This window comes from Rhamphochromis sp. 'chilingali' (assembly GCF_963969265.1).
Source record: "Rhamphochromis sp. 'chilingali' genome assembly, chromosome: 10".
Lineage (NCBI taxonomy): Eukaryota > Metazoa > Chordata > Actinopteri > Cichliformes > Cichlidae > Rhamphochromis > Rhamphochromis sp. 'chilingali'.
This window is the reverse complement of record NC_137937.1, coordinates 32,792,513-32,813,544: the sequence shown is the minus strand read 5'-3', so window position 1 is coordinate 32,813,544 and position 21,032 is coordinate 32,792,513. Positions and strand designations below refer to the sequence as shown.

At 39.7% G+C, this 21,032-nt stretch overlaps 1 protein-coding gene across 1 annotated transcript in view; it reads right to left on the bottom strand.

The window, feature by feature from the left end:
* The window catches only part of srrm4 (serine/arginine repetitive matrix 4), a 63,038-nt gene extending 44,977 nt beyond the window's left edge, over positions 1–18,061 (bottom strand). Inside the window, exon 1 of the mRNA XM_080893969.1 lies at positions 17,223–18,061. Coding sequence (XP_080750095.1) covers positions 17,223–17,422 — 200 coding nt within the window. The 5' untranslated portion in view covers positions 17,423–18,061. The remainder of the gene's footprint in view (positions 1–17,222) is intronic.
* Between the last annotated feature and the right edge of the window lie 2,971 nt (positions 18,062–21,032).

Genomic DNA, 21,032 nt, shown 5'->3' with positions numbered 1-21,032 from the left:
GAATAGCGAGGCAAACGTGCAGGAAATCAAGGACTCAGATAAGTGGATTAAAAATAGAAACTATTCTGCTTTTTGACTTTGACGTTGATATCTACATGCATTAAGTTTGCCCTTTGGCCATCATGACAAGGATTATGCCACCAGTCAGGTTCTATTTATTTACTCAAATCATCTTTTGATAGGCCAACCCCCCCACCTTGGATGAATATATCAAACAGAATGAGGGCGTCCTGTTGTTAAATTGTAGCTGACAGCCTAAGGTTCATCACAACATCTAATGTACTGTGCTGTATTCCATTGCAGTAAGTTCTGAAACAATATTCAAATATAGACAATGTAGGTTAATGTGGAAGCTGATTGGATTAGGCAGATGTGCTTTAACTCCAGTCCTTTGGGACATCATGATTATTGCAAACATGGTTCAGAGTTTTTTCTATTTTAAACCTTTGGATTCTTTGCCAAATGCTCCCTTGGTGCATTGCAAGAAAAGCAAAATAAAAGAGTCAAACTTCTAGAACAGTCTTAATAATTTAGCAGTCTTCCTCAGAACTAGGAACTCATTTAGCTGAGCACAAAAGGCACTGGTGCATCGCCCTGGTCGGATCAAAGGCAAAGCATTAATTCGTGGCTTCTCGTTGTAGTCAGATCTGGTGTTTTATTGCAACTAGATTTCTTTAAACTGTCTTCAGACTCAAAGAGAGTGCTGAGACAAAGCAATTCTATTTCTCCTGCAAGGGCACCGCTGAGCCCAAGTTTAAATTGAATGCCCCAAAATAACTGTTTAATTATGTGGCTATCTGAGAGGCTTTCATGTTTTCCAAATGAATCAGGGGGAGTGTGATAACCGATTCTTTCATCGATGTAAAACTGGAAAAAAAAATGTCTCTCAGCTTCTATCAAAAGTGATAGGAAGCCACTGAAATGAGCTCTTGTGCCAGAGACATTAATTAGATTTCTTATAATTAGGTAGACTATCCTCACATCACCCCGATCTGTGCCAGATAAATTTAATTATTGGGCAAATTCTACTCTACCTGCTCTGTCCATATTTTTACAAGGCAGTTCTTCTGAGGATAATAGATGTCTTCGTTTATATTGGTTTACTTTCAAGGTGTTTTCAAAGGCAAATTTCCATCACAGCAGGTAATGAATCTGTTTGTGCTGGAGAGATTTCATCTGAATGTTGATAATGACCAGTTCTTTCTGAAGACCTGTTTAAAGTAAGTGAACCGAAAATGGATCAACAAGGGGCATATTTTAGCTTTTGTGACCATGATTACATATAAAAATTTATTTTGTTAAATAATATTCAAATATTGACAGCTCTCCAAGATGCTTCTCGGTTACTTAACCTATACTTGAAATGTGTTTGTCAGCAGACAACTGAGATTACGGGTGTATGGGAACTGTAGTTTTCCATGTATTTTGCACAAACTACTACAGGAAATGAATTTATATTTTTATTTGCATACACAAAGGAAGGCGATCGTGGCTCAAGAGTTGGGAGTTCGCCTTGTAATCGGAAGGTTGCCGGTTCGAGCCCCGGCTTGGACAGTCTCGGTCGTTGTGTCCTTGGGCGAGACACTTCACCCGTTGCCTACTGGTGGTGGTCAGAGAGCCCGGTGGCGCCAGTGTCTGACAGCCTCGCCTCTGTCAGTGCGCCCCAGGGTGGCTGTGGCTACAATGTAGCTTGCCGTCACCAGTGTGTGAATGGGTGGATGACTGGATATGTAAAGCGCTTTGGGGTCCTTAGGGACTAGTAAAGCACTATATAAATACAGACCATTTAGATATTGGATTCTTAGGGGTACAGCTAACAAATCGTTAACTTAAAACCATAATGGTGAGCCCTATGGTGGAACAGATGGGGATCACCAAAGTAATTAGGACTAACTATCTGACAATTACAAATGCACAAGATTTCGCATGATTTTAGAGTCTTTATTCAGAGCAATGTTTGTATGATTAAAATCTCTGTCATCACACCAGCATTGCCCAAACATATTTAATTAGATGCAATGTGAGTAACAAACATTGAACAGACAGTGAAAACAGCAAAACAATAAAAACTGTGTTTTAGTCAGAAGGTTATTTCCTTCTGCAGAAATTGTTCTGGCCCCTCCCTGGCCTTGTATGTGCATAGATGGTAACCCTGAGGCATGGAGAGCAGCAGCAAACCCCCCTGTACAGAATGAAGCACGAGGCAACGGCAACACAAAGGACATTGATTAAGTTAGTGGAAAAAGAGCGGCTGAAGTGGAGGTGGTTTGCAAATCAGCATGCAGAAATATAGCAAGAGCAGCTGCACCACTACAGCTTAAATAGCATGTCCAATACACAAGATCGGCCAAAAAGATATGCAGACTGGTATCGGCTGAGCTATCAGCTGACGTGGGCTGGCACTGCAATGAGCTGATCTTCCAAGATCTCCCAAACTAATGTTAGGCTCACTTTTAAGATTTCTATTAATATCCTGCAAAGTACCATCTCATCAAGTCTTAAATCTACTGAAACAAACTGAGTCACTGACTGAATGAGTCAGCATTGCATTTGCTAAATGGCATCTGCAAAGTAATTTCTGCACTCATGGTATCCAGAGCCACAGATTCCCTTACACTGACCACATTTAACAAATGTCCAATGACTGAGCATTTAACAAGGCTATTACTAAACTTAATTAAGGAAATAAATGAGCCATTCCCAAGAACCCGAGTGACTCAAATACCAATCTCATGGTGTCTGGGTAGTTTGCTGATGTCATGTAAAAATAATAACTTTCCCGAGTTATCTTCTATAGTCTGAAAATAGAAAGTTGCACGACTGACTCACCATTTGCTGAAATCATTTCAGATTGAAAGATCATTCAGTTGACGTGTGAACGAGAAAGCCAGATAAGATCTCTCTTTGTTTATGCTTGTTTTTTTGTTTGTTTTTAACTTTGCGTTGTCATTTGAAGAAATGATTAGAAGATGATGTTTTTATTCCAGAAAACAAAACTGAACTATTAAATAGTCTAAAAAAAGACGAAGGTATCCATCTATCTTTTCATCTTCCCATTTCTTTGTGAAAGACGAAGATTTTGACTCCACTCTCTTGCATGTCTCTCTTACTTCGGGAACAGCGACAAACCTGTCAGCTCCATTTGTCCTAATCAGTTCTCAGTAAGATGAGCTGGTTACTGCAATGTCAGTCAGAATAACACTCACAATAGGAAGTAGCACACTGGCAAGATAGGTTTTTGAACAAGCCCCCTCTGCACGACTTTCTACTCAGCTTCACTGTCACTATTTGACCTTGTTACTGACCTTGACATAGTTTCTACTGCTCTGAATCAGCCTCTTGCTTTAGTATTCCTGATCTATACTTGTTCAATATGTCATTAGAGACTGTGTGCCTCTGAAATCTGCCTTGAATCTCTATAGAGCAGCTTCACACAGTGCAATGTAAAACATGCCATGAGAGCTAAAAGCCAAATGTACACTGTAACTAGCCTAGTTTTAATTTAAAACAACCAAACAAACAAACAAAAACAGCAGCAGTTTTGAATATTTGGTATATTTGATGGCTCCAGTTATTTCATTTGACGGCCTCGCTCCTTTTAAAGAGATAAACACATTTAAAAAAATATAATAATTACTAGTAGAAAGCTAAAGGGTGACACTTATGTCAATTTGAAGCATAGTAGTATTTTTTATTAACTGTAGATGTCTTGATGCATGCTCAATCATCCAGGTAAGTACATATCCAAAAGTTGATTCTGTTCATCTCAACGTAGCGCTTTCAGTGGGAGAAACGTTTCATCACTCATCCAAGTGACTTCTTCAGTCTCAACTGACTGCAGGTTTCCTCAAGCTTATAAACAGTACGTTTGCATAATGACTGAAACTAGCACCACTGAAGGAACAATGGGCTGGGAGGTCAGTTAGCTGAGACTGAAGAAGTCACTTGGATGAGTGATGAAACGTTTCTCCCACTAAAAACGTTACATCCAGATGAACAGAATCAACTTTTGGATATTAACTGTAGATGTTCCTGTAGCTATTCTATAGCTAATTTAACTTTGTAAAAACTTATTGTAGATGGGTGAATGGCACCCCTACCATGACCAGTTAACTTTATGATTGCTTGCTTTCTGTTAAAAAGCTCTTAAGTTTGACCCATACAGTCCTATGTAGAGGCAACTCTCCTTTGTTGGGTACTCTGACAGTGGAGGAAGGTTAAGTTAAGAAAAGGTTAAGATAACGGATAATGCGGATAATTCTCATACCTTCTATCTGTGACAGTGCTAACCTCTGAAGGGTGCTTCATTGTCTGTGACACTGTGTCCTTACACTACATTAAAATCTTCCCTAGAGGAGCTATAACTGCACTAATGACTAGCTGTTATACACTAGGAGTGTCTTAAAATCGGGAAACACTGCTATTGATCAACAATCTGGTCAATCCTGACATAAAATACAGTAATTTTACTGCTTAAAGGTGTTAAAAAATAAATTACTACTTAAAAAGAAAGCAAGCAGCAAAAATGAATCCTAGCTAATCGGCACAAAAGACTATCTTGTTTTAAAAAAAATATTATTAGTATTTTGTTATTATGGTTATATATTGAACCGTTCAATAGCATAATGAGGCTAAAGGGCTGAGAATAATAACCTGGAATCATGAGAAGTTTAGTTGTATCTTATCTTAAGGCAGACGTATTTGCTGTTTGAAAAGGTCATGTGCAAAAGCAGCTAAAAACAAACATTTCAGATGTGATGCAACTTCACAGGAATGTTTCTGAAAATGATCTACGTATAAAGCAACCCTGTCTTTCACCTTGCTGAGAAGTTTCATAGTTTTTAAACCTCTTGTCATTTTTCAAGTCACGGGGTGACACCAAAGGTGAGAGCAAGGCCGTGTGAAGGAAATAATGTGGCGAGCCAATTAATTCCTGCGCTACCATCTCTGATTGCATTTGTGACATCAACACTGCCGCAGTTTGCACCCTTAACCCTGCATCAGTTATGCAAATAGTGGCAATTTCACATGACTGGCAGACCATCTTACTGAAATGAGGATGGGCAAGCAGCAAAAATGAAAAATGGAGGAGGAGGCTGAGACATGGGAGCCACTCAGCCTTGAAATGATTTAAGTGATGAGAAGTTGACTTTGATAAGTTCGCATTTTAATAATGAATACAATGACTGCTTCGGGGCTCCAGTTACAAAGAAGTAGCGCACTCGGCACAAAAAGAAAAAGACCAATGACGCTGATGGTCAGTCCATGTGAGACGAACCTTGAGTTTGTTTCTGAATGCCTTTTGGTTGAATCTGTGTAGATCTACAGTAAATAAGAGACTCCTGGGATGTTTTTAACACCAGAGTTAAAATTGCTTCTAGAATAAAAGGGAGCTTTGGCCTGTTATCCAGGATTTTTCAGATTTTCCAAAATGGCAACTCTGGCATATGCATACATATTTAATGAGGCTTTTGCTTCAGTGCGATTTTAGAGAGAGAGCGATTTCTGCCTACCGTCATTATGAGTGATTGCACTACCTAATGGCATGTTCCAGTTGGATGTGGTAATAATCTGTCTACCCCTGAAGCACCACTGATGTTATTATGATCAGCTGTTGTATATTCAGAACCTGTCACATTATATCATTTAGACTGAGGGTCTTGGAGTTGTGCTAAAACTGACAATTTTTTCATTATTGATCACCCTGGCCTGTGTCTGCAAATAATGTTTAAAAAAAAGGGATAGAGTTGCAGTAATATTCACAGACAAATGTATTTTATTCTATTTTGTCTTTTTTCTTTGACGTGATATATTTGAGAAGCTGCAAAAAACTAATTATTCATTTTAAAATAGTTACCAGTTGATCAACTAATCAGTTGATTGACTAAATGCCTGAGCTGTGGTTTAGGGTTTGCTAATATCAGAGTATATTTAGAAAAAACACTCCATTTCCTTTCAGGTAAATTTTGGCAGTAGTGAGACTTCAACAAGAATTCTCTGGTATACTGGTGTGCATCCATGCACATCACTTGTGAATTATTTGATTAATACTAAGACGGTTTCTGGTCACACGTTTTTTGCCAGTGGTACAACTTTTTAAAAGAAAGATGTAAATAAAATACCAAAATCAGATTTAACCTCCTAGGACCTGGTGTCCACACATATGGACATCACATTTTGGGTTGTATAGACAAAAATATTACATTTTGCTCTACAAGGGCCTGATATCCACTTACGAGGACGTTATACTGCCACTGTTCTATCGAAATTTAAAGTGAATGTCCTCATATTTGGATCTCCTTTTTCTCAGAAACAAAAATTAGGTAAAAAAAAATAAAAAAATCTGGTAATTCTTTGTTTTTACATTCATCAGGTCGCAATCAGCCCAAATAGCAAAGAGAAATTAAAAATGCATGCCATGAAAGAGTTTGGGTCTTACGAGGTTTATGCACTTCCATCATAAAATATCATACATTAAATGACTAACCACTTCAAAAATAATACACCATGTGCATGGATCTATAATATGCAGACCATGTGAGCAAGCAGTTTGTGACAAACAATAGAGAGAACACTAAATACCAAATTATCACAGGATATTACAGTCACTGGGAATTCATTGTTTTCCATTTCAACTCCACTGAGTAATTACGTATTTTTTAAAAAAACTGCACATGACAATAGCACTTTCACATATATTGCATTAGTAAGCCTTTGCTCACTTACACTTTACATCTGTTTTTGTTTCTCTTTATTCTGTTTGCTGCGGGCAAAGTGATTAGCAGTTAAAGTTGAAAGTTGACTCATACCTTTTACATGTCCAGGGAAATCTCTGGTTTGTGAAGATCTAATAGGCTGTAATGAGCAAGCCGTCCCTCTCTCAGTACCACGCTCATTGGTAATGAATTGCTCAAAGGAATAGGTCATCTCTTACTGTCTGTAAGATTTACTACTGTCCATTTCAACTTGAGCCAGTAGAGGACAAAGGAGCGTTTCACCCCCCTCTCTCATCGTCTATTATGAGTTTATTCAATGCTGTACATTATGTGCCTACATATAATTCAATTCCCTTTGGCCACAACTCAAGAAAGGATTTCTATTCATGGGCTGGAATATGATATTCAGTAAAATGTAATAACCTTTGCTGCTCCAGTGTCCTGAAATGGACAATCTCAAAATGTCACTCACAGTCTGCACTTTTATTTTCTTCCTTCTCGCAGTCTTTCTTTTGTCCTTCCCTTTCCTGCTTTTTTTCTGTTCCACCAGAAAGTCATTATATCCTTGCTTCACGCTACTGTTATATTGATTTCTATCACCTTTATTATTACAAATAATAACCATTTCTCCTTTTCATTTCTCATTTTACCCCCTTGCCTCGCTCCATCTTTCTTTCTTTTACAAACAAGTCAATTACACAAAGTGGCTGCATTCAGTGACTCTACACGGCATGTGCTTTTCACATAATGCCGTATACGTTTCGGTAATGTAAGAAACTAGAAGTTAATTTTTGCCCTATACAGCTTGATTTGCTTTGACGCTGTTGTGTACTTGCTCCTCAATGTCAACAAAGGATACAGCATCTTCTCTGAAAGCCTTTGAAACAAAGCTCAAAGTAAGTTGAGTCAAAACTTTTCTGTTTTTGTTACCACCTCAAATAGATTCAAGAGGCCAGAACATTACTGAGCCATAGATAAAGATAAGGAACATCTAATTAACTTATTAACTTTTTGTTCTTAAAAAAAAGAGCAAAAAAGCAAAAATACAAACAAAATAAAAACACATGTGATCAGACTCAAAGTAGACGTATCAACCAAAGCACTGAAAAATAATTTGCTTTTTTTAAAGGAGAATTTACAGATTTTACATTTCAGACATTTTTGTGCATTGCTTATAATTTCCCGCCTTTATGTTTCCATCTGCTACATTTATTCTTGCAGAGCCTGCACTCGGTAAACTGACAAAATCACAAGCACATACTCCAACACACATCTTGTGAACAAGCGACACAATTTACTATGTTAATGGACTTAAATGCCATGAGTCTTTCTAAATGTCAGTGCACTCGATTTTAACATAAAGTAAGTGAGGCAGGTGCAGAATGGATCCATATTACTCCAGCTCAGTGTATTTTGTGCTCATAAGCAGTCAAATTTCTAATCAGCAAGACAGAAACTTTCAGATTTGTTTTTTTGTCTGTTATCATTATGGAATTAAATCAATTCAAGCATAAAAACTTGGGCTCAAACAAAATCAGTTCCCCCTTCTGTGCTGTTGGAGCAGCAAATTTCCCTTTACAGCATGACAGATTACAGTCTTGCCTTATGTTTTACCCATGCTTATTGAACTTCTACATCTTTGCATAGCCTTAATGAAATATCTATTGTTGTCGTTTTGTCAGCCCTGAGAGTGGGAAAGTAGGCTCTTACAATTACTTTAGAACAATTTAGAAGATGAGTGCAAACATTTTGTGTGGCTTCTGTTGCATCTTATCATTCATTCATTCATTTGGATCCACTAAATTTTAACTTAACTCTACCTTTTTTAGTATTTAGCACCATTTACAAGTAAAAATGCACTCTTGAATGTTTTATTATTGGAACAAAGATACAAATTTTTTCCTCAACAAGTATAAACACACAGGGATAACTACCCCAAAAAAAATCAATTCTAAGTATTCGTAATTAAAGAGTATTTCTGTGTCTTGTGTTGTTAAGTTTCTATTCACAGGAGTTTGCCACAATGGACAAATCTGCATATTTGATTTGACAGATTGTGATTTGTGTCTCCTGTGACTCTTAAACCAGGGATCTTGTATGTTGGTGATGAACAGATTTAAATTAAATATGTAATTTTAAAAAAACATGCTCTATGTCATCTTTTCTATGCTGTGGTGTGCTGGGGGAGCAGCACAGCAAAGAAGGACTCATCCAGGCTGGAGAAACTGATCAGGAGGGCTAGCTCTGTGGTCGGCATGAAGCTGGACACTCTGGTGACAGTGGCAGAGAAAAGGACATTAAAGAAACTGATGGACATTATGGACAATGCCAGGCATCCTCTGCACACGGCCATTAACAACCAGAAGAGTCTGTTCAGTGACAGGTTGCTTCTCCCAAAGACAAGAACTAACAGACTTAAAAACTCCTTTGTCCCACACGCCATCAGACTGTTTAACTCCTCTCTGGAGGGGAGAGGGAGGGGAAACAGGAGGACAAAGGAGGGAACAACTAAGCTGTAGTGCCTCTTCACCTCACTGTGCAATACCTTTTGTGCAATACTTTTGTAAATAGTCAACGGTGCAATAGACTCAATACTTGAAATGTGCAATTCACTTGTATTTTTATTCCTATTTATTCTATTTATCCCCTTCGTATATTTTATTTATATTGTCTCTGTATTTATATATATGTGTGTGTGTATAACTCTGTAACTTCTGTCGGTGCTGTGCTTTTTTGGAAATCGAATTTCCCAGAGGAACCCACCCGAGGGATTAATAAAGTTCTATCTTATCTTATTTACTGGTGAACCAGTCATTTTAGCACAAAAAAAACACTTGAATTTTGCCTTTCTAACTAAACATTTATTCCCTGAAAAACTAGAAAAACAATTCTCGACTGCATCAAATCACAATCATAAAAATGCACAATTCAGGATATGACACAGTAGCCAGCAGCTACAGGAGGGAGGGGTGTGGGTGGCATTTTCCAAGCAGAGGAGTTGCCACAGTGGGCGAACTGTGATCCCTAAAGGGAAAATTTCACAGCATCTCTGAGATGATGTAAAGGGTTAACACTCGGCTCTTTGCTTTCATCTTAAAAATGATGCTGTTGCTGTTCAGCTTTGAAGGACTTATCATGTCACTCCCCCTCCTCCCCGTGTTATATGTCAACCTCAATATGTTCTCTCATTATATACCTACATGTGTTTTCATGTGTGTGGGCACCTGGACATGCGAGTTTATTTTTTTTGAATGTTTTGTACTAATGAGGAAAGAATATATAAACACAAGTGGAAGGCCGATCAGGAATACATTTGTACTTTCTCAAGGTTTAAAGCAACTGTTAAGGTGCCGCCAAATCCTTGGCACGCCTGAACAGACCAAAGGGCCAAATCTAAACTAAATTGTCCTTCCTTGTGTTCACGGTCTTTATAACCGCTAGTTCAAGATTTCATAATTAATTCTTTAAAATTGAACTTCCTTGCTGAACAAACTTCCCGCATTCACACATTTATCTAAACTGTCTGCATCACTCTGTCACCGCTGCTGTTGCTCTTTTCAGTTTTATGTTATTTCTGTTCATGTTACAGCCACCTCTTTTATTATCTTCATGTCGCCTGTCAGGCATGGGGAGCAAGACAAAGAACAAGATGAAACAGCAATAATAACACCATATACTGATTCTGTTTAGGTATGTTCCTTTTCACTGCTAGGCTCTTGATGCCTTTGGGGGTTTGATGAACTCACTCACTACATACAATAATAATAAAAAGGCATGCGTGCATACAGTACATGTGTGTGTGTGTGTGTGTGTGCATGGACACAGTGCCTTGAAGGGTTCTCAGTAGCTTGATCCCCTGATTCATAAACTCGAATAAACACACAGTCTTACATCATTTCATGGAGTGTGTCTATGGGGACAAAAAATGACACATTTCCTGGACTCAAATATCAAAGGGTCTTTTGAGCTCTCTGTTCAAAGTGCTGCTTTCAACCTTTATCTCTATCATGCTTACACGATATTAAACATCTATCACAAGTTAGCACACGAGTCCAGCTGTAGTCAGGCACAATCGATAGGTGTGTCATTATAGCTAAACTCATTTCTCACCGCTGCGCTGTGCCTTTAAGTTGCCGAGATGAGGATGAAATTTGGAAATGTCAAAGTGAGCTTTAAAAGCCAGAAATATCACCTTTGAAGTAATTGTTGGGTCATTGGCATTCATCAATAACACCTTCAGACTCCCCAGTGATATATTACAGCCATTTTTTGCTGTAGGCCAGTGAATATATGTCTCATTCGACTTTTAAGGTGGCACTGTTCTGAATGCCAGTTTTTTGGGGGCCTGTTGATAAAGTGAGCAAATTCTTTCATTCCTTCAGCTTACACTCAATCCTTCACATTTATTATTAAAACAAAATATGATCTTGAAGCTTTACATTTTTTAACTCCAGACTGTACCCCGGGAGACACTCTGAAGCTTTCAGCCCAGGCTCCCTTCCTCCAATCAGGGGAGGGGATTGCGGTGAGGAACTATTCCTCGACACCAACTGAGGTGTTTTGGTGAGGTGAGGGGTGCATGACCGAAAACCTGACCTCAACCAGAATGTATCCAGCCTCAGGCCACGTCATGCCTGGAGAAGACCCTGGACAAACTAGCATGGATGGATGAATGGATGGATAGTGCAGCAGTACGTTTAAGGGATTAGACCTCTGTGGGTTATTTCCACTATGGATTTCTTATGGCCACTTAATGTAAAAATTATATCAGTAAATATTCTGTATAACTCACTACCTCCAGAAAATGCATGTGGAGGTGTATCCCTTTAAGAACTGGTGCAATTTTTTTTAGATCCTTCTTACTTCAGAGCTACATATCTCATGATGCATCCAGGTCCAGAAGGAGAATTGCACAAAGTGGCAAGGAACTACAAAAGTTGGCACTAATGCAGCTAGAAACTGTTTGCCAACCAACACTACACAAAAAAACAAGAACGCAGTGCTAACTACTCAGTGTTGATGTGGTACCTGTGTGGTGCAATAGCATTAGATGCTGCAGTACAAACAGGAGAAACATGCAGAGCTCAGTCGTCAAAAATTCGGCTTGGAACTCGTTGATAAATAAATAAACAAATAAATAAATAAAAATGAGATGAAGTCCAAACTCCAAGCCAGGAAACTCTAGAGTAAGACATCTCAACTATACAGAACTTGTATAGTTGTTGAATATTTGTTGAATATTTCCTAGTGAATAACATTGTGGTTAAATAGCAAACAGGCTTATCTATATATCTTAGGAAGGGCAGTGAGTGACTTTTTTTTAACTTCTCTCCACCTTTAACAGTGTTTATCTTTTTTCTTTTGTTTTATTATCATCTAGTTATTGTCACTCATGGCCATAGTGGCTGCTGTTAAGCTTCAATTTTAATGGGCCTCAAAATGTCCTCCTTCCTGCAACTATTCTGTACTTCTCCCTCCCTAGCCCAACTCCTGCAGGCTATTATTTTCTCACAAAAGGTAACTGCATTGACACAAATCCTTTCTGAAACATTCTGTATTCCTTGAGTGAAAATAGGATGCAATAAGGCTTTCTATATGCTTTTTTCTTTTTGGTGACCTCAACTAAACAGTGCATCAGTTTATGTGGTTCAAATGGTTATTTAATTTGCTTATTCACATGAGAAATTTTTAATTCCTCTGGAATTCTTTTGATGCTTTCTAAATAGTTCAGCACTACTTGGGGAAAAGGGGAAGTTCTGTACATGTTAGTATTTATGAAACCCTTTTTAAATTCCATTGGGCAAACTCAAAAAGGCTTCTTCCTGAAGACCTCATGTTTTCATGAGATTTCTTCACCCTATTTCATAGCGAATGCAAAGCAATTCATCTGCCAGTAACACGGCCAGCACCTCCTGTCTTAAACATGAAGGTGTTATTTCTTTCCAGTCTACGGTTTTGATTTTAGAGACAGATATTTAAAAAATAGTTAATTACAGAACCTGAGAGACAATAAATCTATCATACATGCCTCTATTTCTTTAAAGTTAAAACTTGCAGAATTGTAACAAATGTTCCAGCCATCTATTAAAAAGCTAAGAAAGGAGACTTTTTAGATTTGGTAACTTTTTACAGTTTTCTCACACATTTATATTTGTCTTCTTTTTTTTCCCCCTTGTATTTGAATCGATTAAAAATCCAATTTACCAATGAACCTTTCTGCTTTTTTTTCTCAGCCCATGACGTAAAAAGAGGCGAGAAACGCGCTGGAATAGTGCATCAAGTGTGAAGCTGCAGAAGGTAGATTGGTTCAAATGGATTTTGGAGTCAGTATCAAATGGGAATCCATTTTGGTGATAAGTCCGATTCCTGCCTGGGGAGCTGGCATCATCTCCCGCTCTCTTGTCAGCATGCTTCAGCAGCCGCATCCTGTGCTCTGAGTAATATGACACAGACACAGAGAGACCGAGTTAACACACACTGAAAAGATACTAGGAGAGGCAAGGACAGAGATACTGATGCGAGGAGAGGAAGACAAGTCGGGTAAAGATACTCTGCAATGAGGAGAGCGGAAGAACAGACACAGATGTACAACGGCAGACAAACCCCTCGTCCGTCACTAAATCATGTTTGTCATTCTCACAGAGAGAAGAAGAAAGAGAGTGATGCCTCGTCCCAAGGGGAGCTGTGACTGTTACTCCTTGATGTTTTCCAGACTCTACAGTATATCCTGTATTTATTCATGCTCCCTCTCTGAGCATTATTATTCCTGTATTTGCTTAAATGGGCGTGGATGCTGTAAGCATTCTTGCCATAGCAATTTAAATCTAAGACATTTTCTTTAGCAAATTGTGCAATTCCAACAGCCAGGAGGTGGACACGCAAACATGAAAAACTCTGAGAGGCTACAAGCCGTCAGACAATCACATGCTATGAACAAACCGCCACTTAATCAAAACAATTTTGAAGAGAAAACAATGACAAACAATATAATTATAACCCGAACTGCCACTTTATTACAGACAACAGAACGAGCCCACATACTTTAACTCTGCATGTGAACTAGACCGGTGAATCTGTTGAACGAATATCAATTGTTATCTTGTAAATATGCCTGTATCAATCAGGTGTGCAAGAAATTACAGTGCTGGAATTACAAGCATATAAGTTTGTAAACTGCAGTCAGTTTGGTCTAATGATCACATCCAGCCACAGACCAACTTTTCATTTTGCAGTTAAATTGCAGTCCACACAATGGCAGAGGTAGACTTATCATATTTCACCAAATCTGGAAATGCAACCTATTGACAATGAGAAAATGTGCATTTTGTTTAAGGATTTGTATTACATTTAAGTGTTAAGTGTAATAAAACTGACCAGCAATGACACATTTTCTATTTTATGTGTTTTCCAGCTTCTTAAATTCATGGTATGGTTGTGTCATGACCAATCTGAGAGGTCAAAACCCAAGGATATGTAAATGCTACTGTTTTTCTGTCACTCAGAAACTACTGTTTCAGCCTTAGATGTAGATTTCAGACCACACCCGACCCCAGTATTAATGGCATAATAAAAACAAAACAAAACAAAAACACATTAAAGAAGCAGAAGAATTATTGAAGTATTTTAAAATCCAATATTTTGAGTTGTATTCAAACTTAAACTAAAGTTTTGAGGCTGCAGTTAGCTTGCATTGCATTCTGTTTAAAGGTGTTCCTGTTATTTTGTCCATCCTGCTGTACGTTCCCACCGGTGCTGTCAGAGTACAAGCCCCTCCAAACACCCTTTCTCTCTCTTTCTCGTTAAACCAGCATCTGCTGAGGTAAGAGGCCTGAAACCCCCAACCACACACGCATACACACAGACCCACACATACTCACACTTCACCCCCTCCCTTTCTTTGCAGTCTCTCAAGCTTGCCATCTGCCACAGAGTTGGACAAGACCCCACTAATATGGCAGCCACACGCACACACATACACACGCATTACGAGCTTCCACCCTTATTTCAAATCCTCACAACCGCTGAAAAAAACTGCAGGGACACACATGATCGCACACGTATACACACACTCGTGGTCACACGCTATACAACATTAAGTTAGGCATGCTGCATTTTTAATCAGAAGCCCCCACGAGCAACACAGCTTGCAGGGTCATAATGGTTTTGAGACAAACCCTACCCCACTGCATAGAGCTGGTGAACTCCTCCCCTCTTCTGTGTGACTGGCCTGGAGAAGAGGATAGAGGGAGGACAGAGGGACAACAGTGGACTCTAATTACTCCTCTGTGGCTATCTGGCTCCTCCAGCATTTTATTTCAGGAGTTACGGGAGACAGTGAGAGAGAAAGAGGCGAACAGAGAGGAAAGACTAGGATGCCACGAACAGACAGAGACTCGTGCCGATTGAACATGAGGCATCACCCTGTGGCTCTCCCTCAGTCTCTTCTCTTCTTTCCATCTCTGCTTGTTGTACATAATGCCCTCTCGTACTCACTACAATTGTTTATCACCCCTCAGTTATCCACAGTGAATAATAATGTCTCCTCTTGGAGAGAAAGAGGCAGAGGAGCAAGCCTAAGGCAATGCATTCTGATGGTCTAAGCGTTCCCCAGTCACCCTGGGCAAAATCAACAGTGCAGTAGGAAGGGAGCTAGGATGTCCTGCATCCATATTCTCTGGGTGTTGCATTTGTTTGTTTTGTTTTTCTCATTATTTACAATCTGTATCACCCAAGCCAAACTGTAAATATACACAGAGACAGGGCGAGAGACAAACTCTGGACAACGGGGACGCTGCCGTTGTCTTTCACAAATAGACCCAGGCGAATTAGCAACATTATGTCTTCTCTGTGGGGACATTTGCTCTCGCCTGCCCCTGCCATGCTGCCATCATCATCACTGTCACCCGGACGGAGCCCGTGGAGGGGCAGAGCCACTTGAGGAAAGCTTCTTTCCTGGTGAAGCTAAAGTTGAATAGACAGCTGGGCCCCGCTCCAGAGTCTCCAGCTATTTCAAAAAGGCTGCTCAGTTCACAGCAGCCAGCCACAATACATTTCTTTCTTTCTTTCTTTTTATGAGAGCCCATTCAGTTTGCTTCTAATTTATTTTGCCAGGTTCCCCAAATAGACTTGAATCTGTCATCTGCACCAGGCTATGGTTGACTGACAGAAAAATTGTGACTACAATTATTTGGTTAGATTGCGGAGCTGGGGCACAGCGGAACAAATGCATATTTGATCACTTTCTTATAATAAAAAGTCTTTTTTTATCCATATCCTACAAGCCAATAAAATCTTTTATATCCAAGCCATATGCAGTATTACGGTCCTGCTGTAATAGAAGCCATTAAGGACACATTATTTGATTCACTGTGTCTTTCGCTTGCCTGTGCCAATGTAGGATGAAATGGGCCATTCTAATCCTCATTAACATAGCTAATTTCACATAAGAGAAAGTTGATAGTGGGTGTCAAAACCATTCAAAGGTCACCCAAGCAAGCTACACCATTTGACAGATAAGTATATCCATGTGCCCGTGGCTCTCTGTATGTATGTTTGAACATTTATTCCATTTGTACGTGCCGTTTCAGTTGAAGCAGGGTAACCTCCTCTGATACATTTGAGAAATAGGCAAAGCAGACAGAACAGTGCCTGATAACATGGATAAAACTGTCAAAGCTAGCAGATGATGGTTGATCATGCAGACAGGAGCAAGGATGGGACAAAAACAAGAGAGCAGAGATATGCAGGAAAAGGGCATCAGACATTCATCCTCCCCTGAAGGCCTTAAGTGCTACAGCTAACCTTTGGTCGAAGGGATGAAAAGGGGGAAGAAAATGTCTAACATGCTGCTCCTTTAACGGAGGCTCTGGCACAGCGCCATGTCACAGGGGGACGAAAGGACAAGTCTGACATTAAAAGCACAAAAAGTGCATTCACGTGACCTTTAAAGGGGTCAGATAATTGAACATCAAACTCTTCAGGCCAGCTGTGTTTGGCTGCGTGACACATGTGTCTGCATACATTAGTGGAGAAAGATCATCCAGATGGCTGGGTGATAAATCAATAACAAAGGCATGTTTGAGCTAGGCTCTTACACGACCTCTTTATTTGCTGATTTGCTGATGTACGGATCAAAAAAATGTCTTGGCAGGTGTAATTTCGCACACATGTTGATTACACAGCTTTTTCAGCTTTCTGTATTACACATTTATCTGTATCCTTACAACAAAAATAAATCCAGGTGCCAGGCGATTAATTAAATGTCTTTGACTTTTATATTTTTAAGGCATGCTCTTCTAGAGGAAACTGTATGAACTGGCACTTCTTGTATTTAGAAAAATATGTATATAAAATTAAAGGAAAGTGTGCATCAACTATATCAGCAATAGCTCCACAACCATGTGCTTACAAAGTTTAGGGTTAAAGAAAAATGAGAAGTTTGAGCAAGCGTCCACGTAAGCTGCTGAAGTAATATAGAAGTAAATACTGCAAACCGTAGATACTTACTCAGTCACTCTCCTACTGGCGGTGATGCTAGCCACAATGACACTCTCTGGTCTTGGGGTGGCCACAGCCTTGAAAGTCCCTTTCCAAAACTTCTCAAAGAGCTGCTTCTCTTCCAGCTGGAAGGTGGTAGTGCTTCCCTGAGATCCCAGGGACAGCGAGGCGCCACAGGGACCAAGCTGGAGTGAACGTGGGGGCTGCATTTCTGCTTCTTCGCTCCAAACTGAATCACCTTCAGTCACTCACCCGACAGTCTCCCTTCACTCTCATACAAACGTGCGCACACACGATACTGGTTGTTGCTCAGGAACTGTCCAAGTACTGAATCAAACCGAGCAGAGTGCAGCAGATGCTTTGCTCCGTCTTCTCTTCTCACAGCAGCAGGTCAATGTGTCAGCGCGTCTGTCTGCTCTTCACTCTTGAGCGGGAGCGTGCGGAGAAGGACAAAAGCTGACCCTCTCCAACTAGAGACCGGGTATTGTTCTCCCAGATGAGGAGGGGTAATGGAGATTGTGTTTCTCTCTCCGCCTCTCCTCTTCTGTCACATCTGCTGCTCTTTGGGATGGGGTCTGGGTTGGGTTTGGAAGCCAGAGCGCTCCTTTTTTTCCCTTTCGGCAGCTTCACACAAAATTAGGCATTCCTTGACAATAGATGGAGCATGCTTCAGTCGTGAGAAGTGAGAGACCTTGTGCTTTTCTTGCTGCTAGAGTGCAGCGTTTTAGTGTAGAGATAATTGTGCGCCCACGCGCACAGGCTGAGGGTTGAGCGGGTGTCGAGGCAAGTGTTGCGGCGTGTCTGAGGGCAGGCGTATCTGTAAGTTGGAGAGTGGGTATGCCAGAGTGTGTGAGTGAAAATCGAGTGAGAAGCTCAGCTGAGAGTGGGTTGTTTTGTGTCTCTCAGCATGTGACGTCAAAATTGGGGGCTGGACACTGAGTAAAGGGGACATCCTCCGTCATCCTCTCTCACTCCCTCGCTGTGGTACTCTCACTCTTCTAAACCCTTGATTAGATTCACTTTTCATTTTTTTTCTCTCTCGCTCCGTTTCTTTTAATCTTTCTGTCTCTCTGCTTGTATTTCTCCTTTCCTCTCTGTCTTCCCTCCATCTTCCTTTTCCCTGTGATTTCTATTAAATACATTTTGGGGGTTTTTAAACCTACAAGAACTAATCAGTTAGACCATAAACAGAAAATAAATCCAAAATTGTTCGTAAATAATTAAAAATGAATTATTAAGCTCATTTAGTATAGTTTTAGTCTTGGACTCCACCAGAGTAACTTTACAAATAATCCTAACGTATTTTATACTGAGCCTTGCTGTAGCCCCTGAGTTTACCCACTGTCAGCATTTGGTAAATGGCAAATGGACTGATATAAATATATAGAACAATTTTCTGTTCTAACTGAGCACTTAAAGCACTTTTTACCAAAAGCATGAATGTGTTTCTATAATCTTTTGTATTTTGAATATGTAATTACTGATATATCTACTAGTTTTTATTATGTTGCAAACAGTGTAAGTCTGTCTTTCTTATCCTCTTCCTTTGTGGGACACACACACACACACACACACACACACACACACACACACACACACACACACACACACACACACACACACACACACACACACACACACACAGACGATTGTCTCGTCAGTATCTTGGACAAAAGGCCGAGGTAATCAACATAATAAAAGGCCTGGCTCAGTGAGGACCAGCCAGAGCATGTGGCTGACACAAACTTCCCCTCGGGGGTTTAAGCTTTTTCCCTACCGTCACTTACCTCCTCCTCTCCTCTTTAGTCTACTTCTACACGACACAGAGCACAGAGGCACAACTCAACAACCCCCTCCCCAGCTCTCCCTTCTTTCTTCGCTCTTCTCTTCTCCACTCTGTCTCTAATGCTGCATATCATCTGCTGGTTGCCATTGCTGAGGACTCTGGAAATCTTCGAGGGGATTACAGACTACTACAGGGATGCCACCCTGTTTATGCTACAACAGAAAACTCAGTGTAATACTTTAAAGGATATATCCTATTTATAGACTTTTGGAATTGCTTGCAGACTTTAATGTGATAGAGCAAAGCTCACTCATGCACCAACAGCTTTTATGTACACAAATTTAACTTTTATTACTATGCTTTTTCCTCAATATTTTCACATTTTTAGCAGTATATATATTTCCAAGGAATTTAAGATGGTGTTTACAACATTACTAAGATGTTTCATTTGAGCACATTAGACAAGGACTGATGGGGTTGTATAGTGGTAAGCAAGAGGGTCCTGGTTTGCACCTGCTGGCAATCTCGGGCTTTTTTGTGTGTTCCTTCTGTGTCTGTGTGGGGTCACTTTGGGTTCTCTAGTTTCCTCTTCTATTCCGAAGACATGCATGTTAGGTTAAGTGGTGATTATAAATTTCGTTTGGGTGTGAATGTGAGTGTGTATGGTTGTCCATCTCTCTGCATCAGCCATGTGAGCCTGGTTCTGCCGGAAGTTTCTTCCTGTTAAAAGGAAGTTTTTACTTCTCACCATTGCCAAAGTGCTTGCTCACAGGGGGTCATGTGACTGTTGGGTTTTTCTCTGTATCTATTATTGTAGGGTCTACCTTACAATATAAAACACATTCAGGCGGCTGTTGTTGTGATTTGGTGTTATATAAATAAAACTGAATTGAATTGAATTGAGAGACTGCCATCCTACTGATCTATCCCTGTTATGACTGGTGGGATAGGCCCCAAACATCCTAAAATGAATAAGTGGTTATATATACGCAAATTGTAAATAAATTGTACAGTTCTTATTCCATGACGCATGACAAAACTGAAATAAATACAGAAAAATAGCCCTTTTGTGTTCCCTTTTGAACTTTACTGTGGAAGATTTTATATTTATAATATAAAGAATTTGGTAAGGTTTCTTTGCAGACAGGCTTAATTGTCCAAAGTTAACTTTGCATTTTAGAGTTTCAATAGTTCACTAGATATCTATTTACTCTTCTCTTTGGATACCACTTCATTTGAAAATCTAGGTGTCAAATCCATTCACACAGCTGATTTCAGATTCCAAATTAATCTGCTCTGCTTGCCTCTAACAAGGTGTTTCGCTCTAAGCTGTGAACAAGATGTCATAAACACAAGTTTTGTCTCGCTGTGCTGACTACATTGTCGTGTGAGCCTTCCATCTTTTCTCTGATCAAGAGTTGTAGGCATAGGTGGGAAATAATATCCCTGCCTCCTAATAGGTATGCACAAAGACACGGTGCTGTACCTCGTCTGGATTAATAATGCATATATTAGCTGATAACACAAAACCTTGATGTATAACAACGTCAGAGACTTAATGATAAGTGGCTGCTTCATCAGTGTGCTTTGCATAACGATGGAGCAGAGGCACTCTCAAATCAAACCAGAGGGCACAGACAAGCAGGTACAGCAAAACATAGAATATGTTTCATTTATGGTCGGGAATATCAAACAGCTGTTTCTGCCGTAAGATGATGTTAAGGTTATATTGGAGGGCTGTGCCGAGGGCAGAAGGTTGGGTTTCCTCCTGCAGAGTGTTTTTATGAAGTGCTTTTGCTAGCAGTGGTTTTATATGAAAAGCTCAGCTGAAGGACACTAAGCTGTTGCAGAAAAAGTCATTAATTTGTGTAAAGACAATAATTTCATGCTTTAGCCTTGATGTTATAAAGGAATGAAGTGATAATAATTGATTTTAAAATGTTACATGACATCGCATACATCTAAGAGACTTTGTACAATGCTGTGCTTAGTGCATTTATGCTCAACCATCAACATAACATCAAAAATGAAAT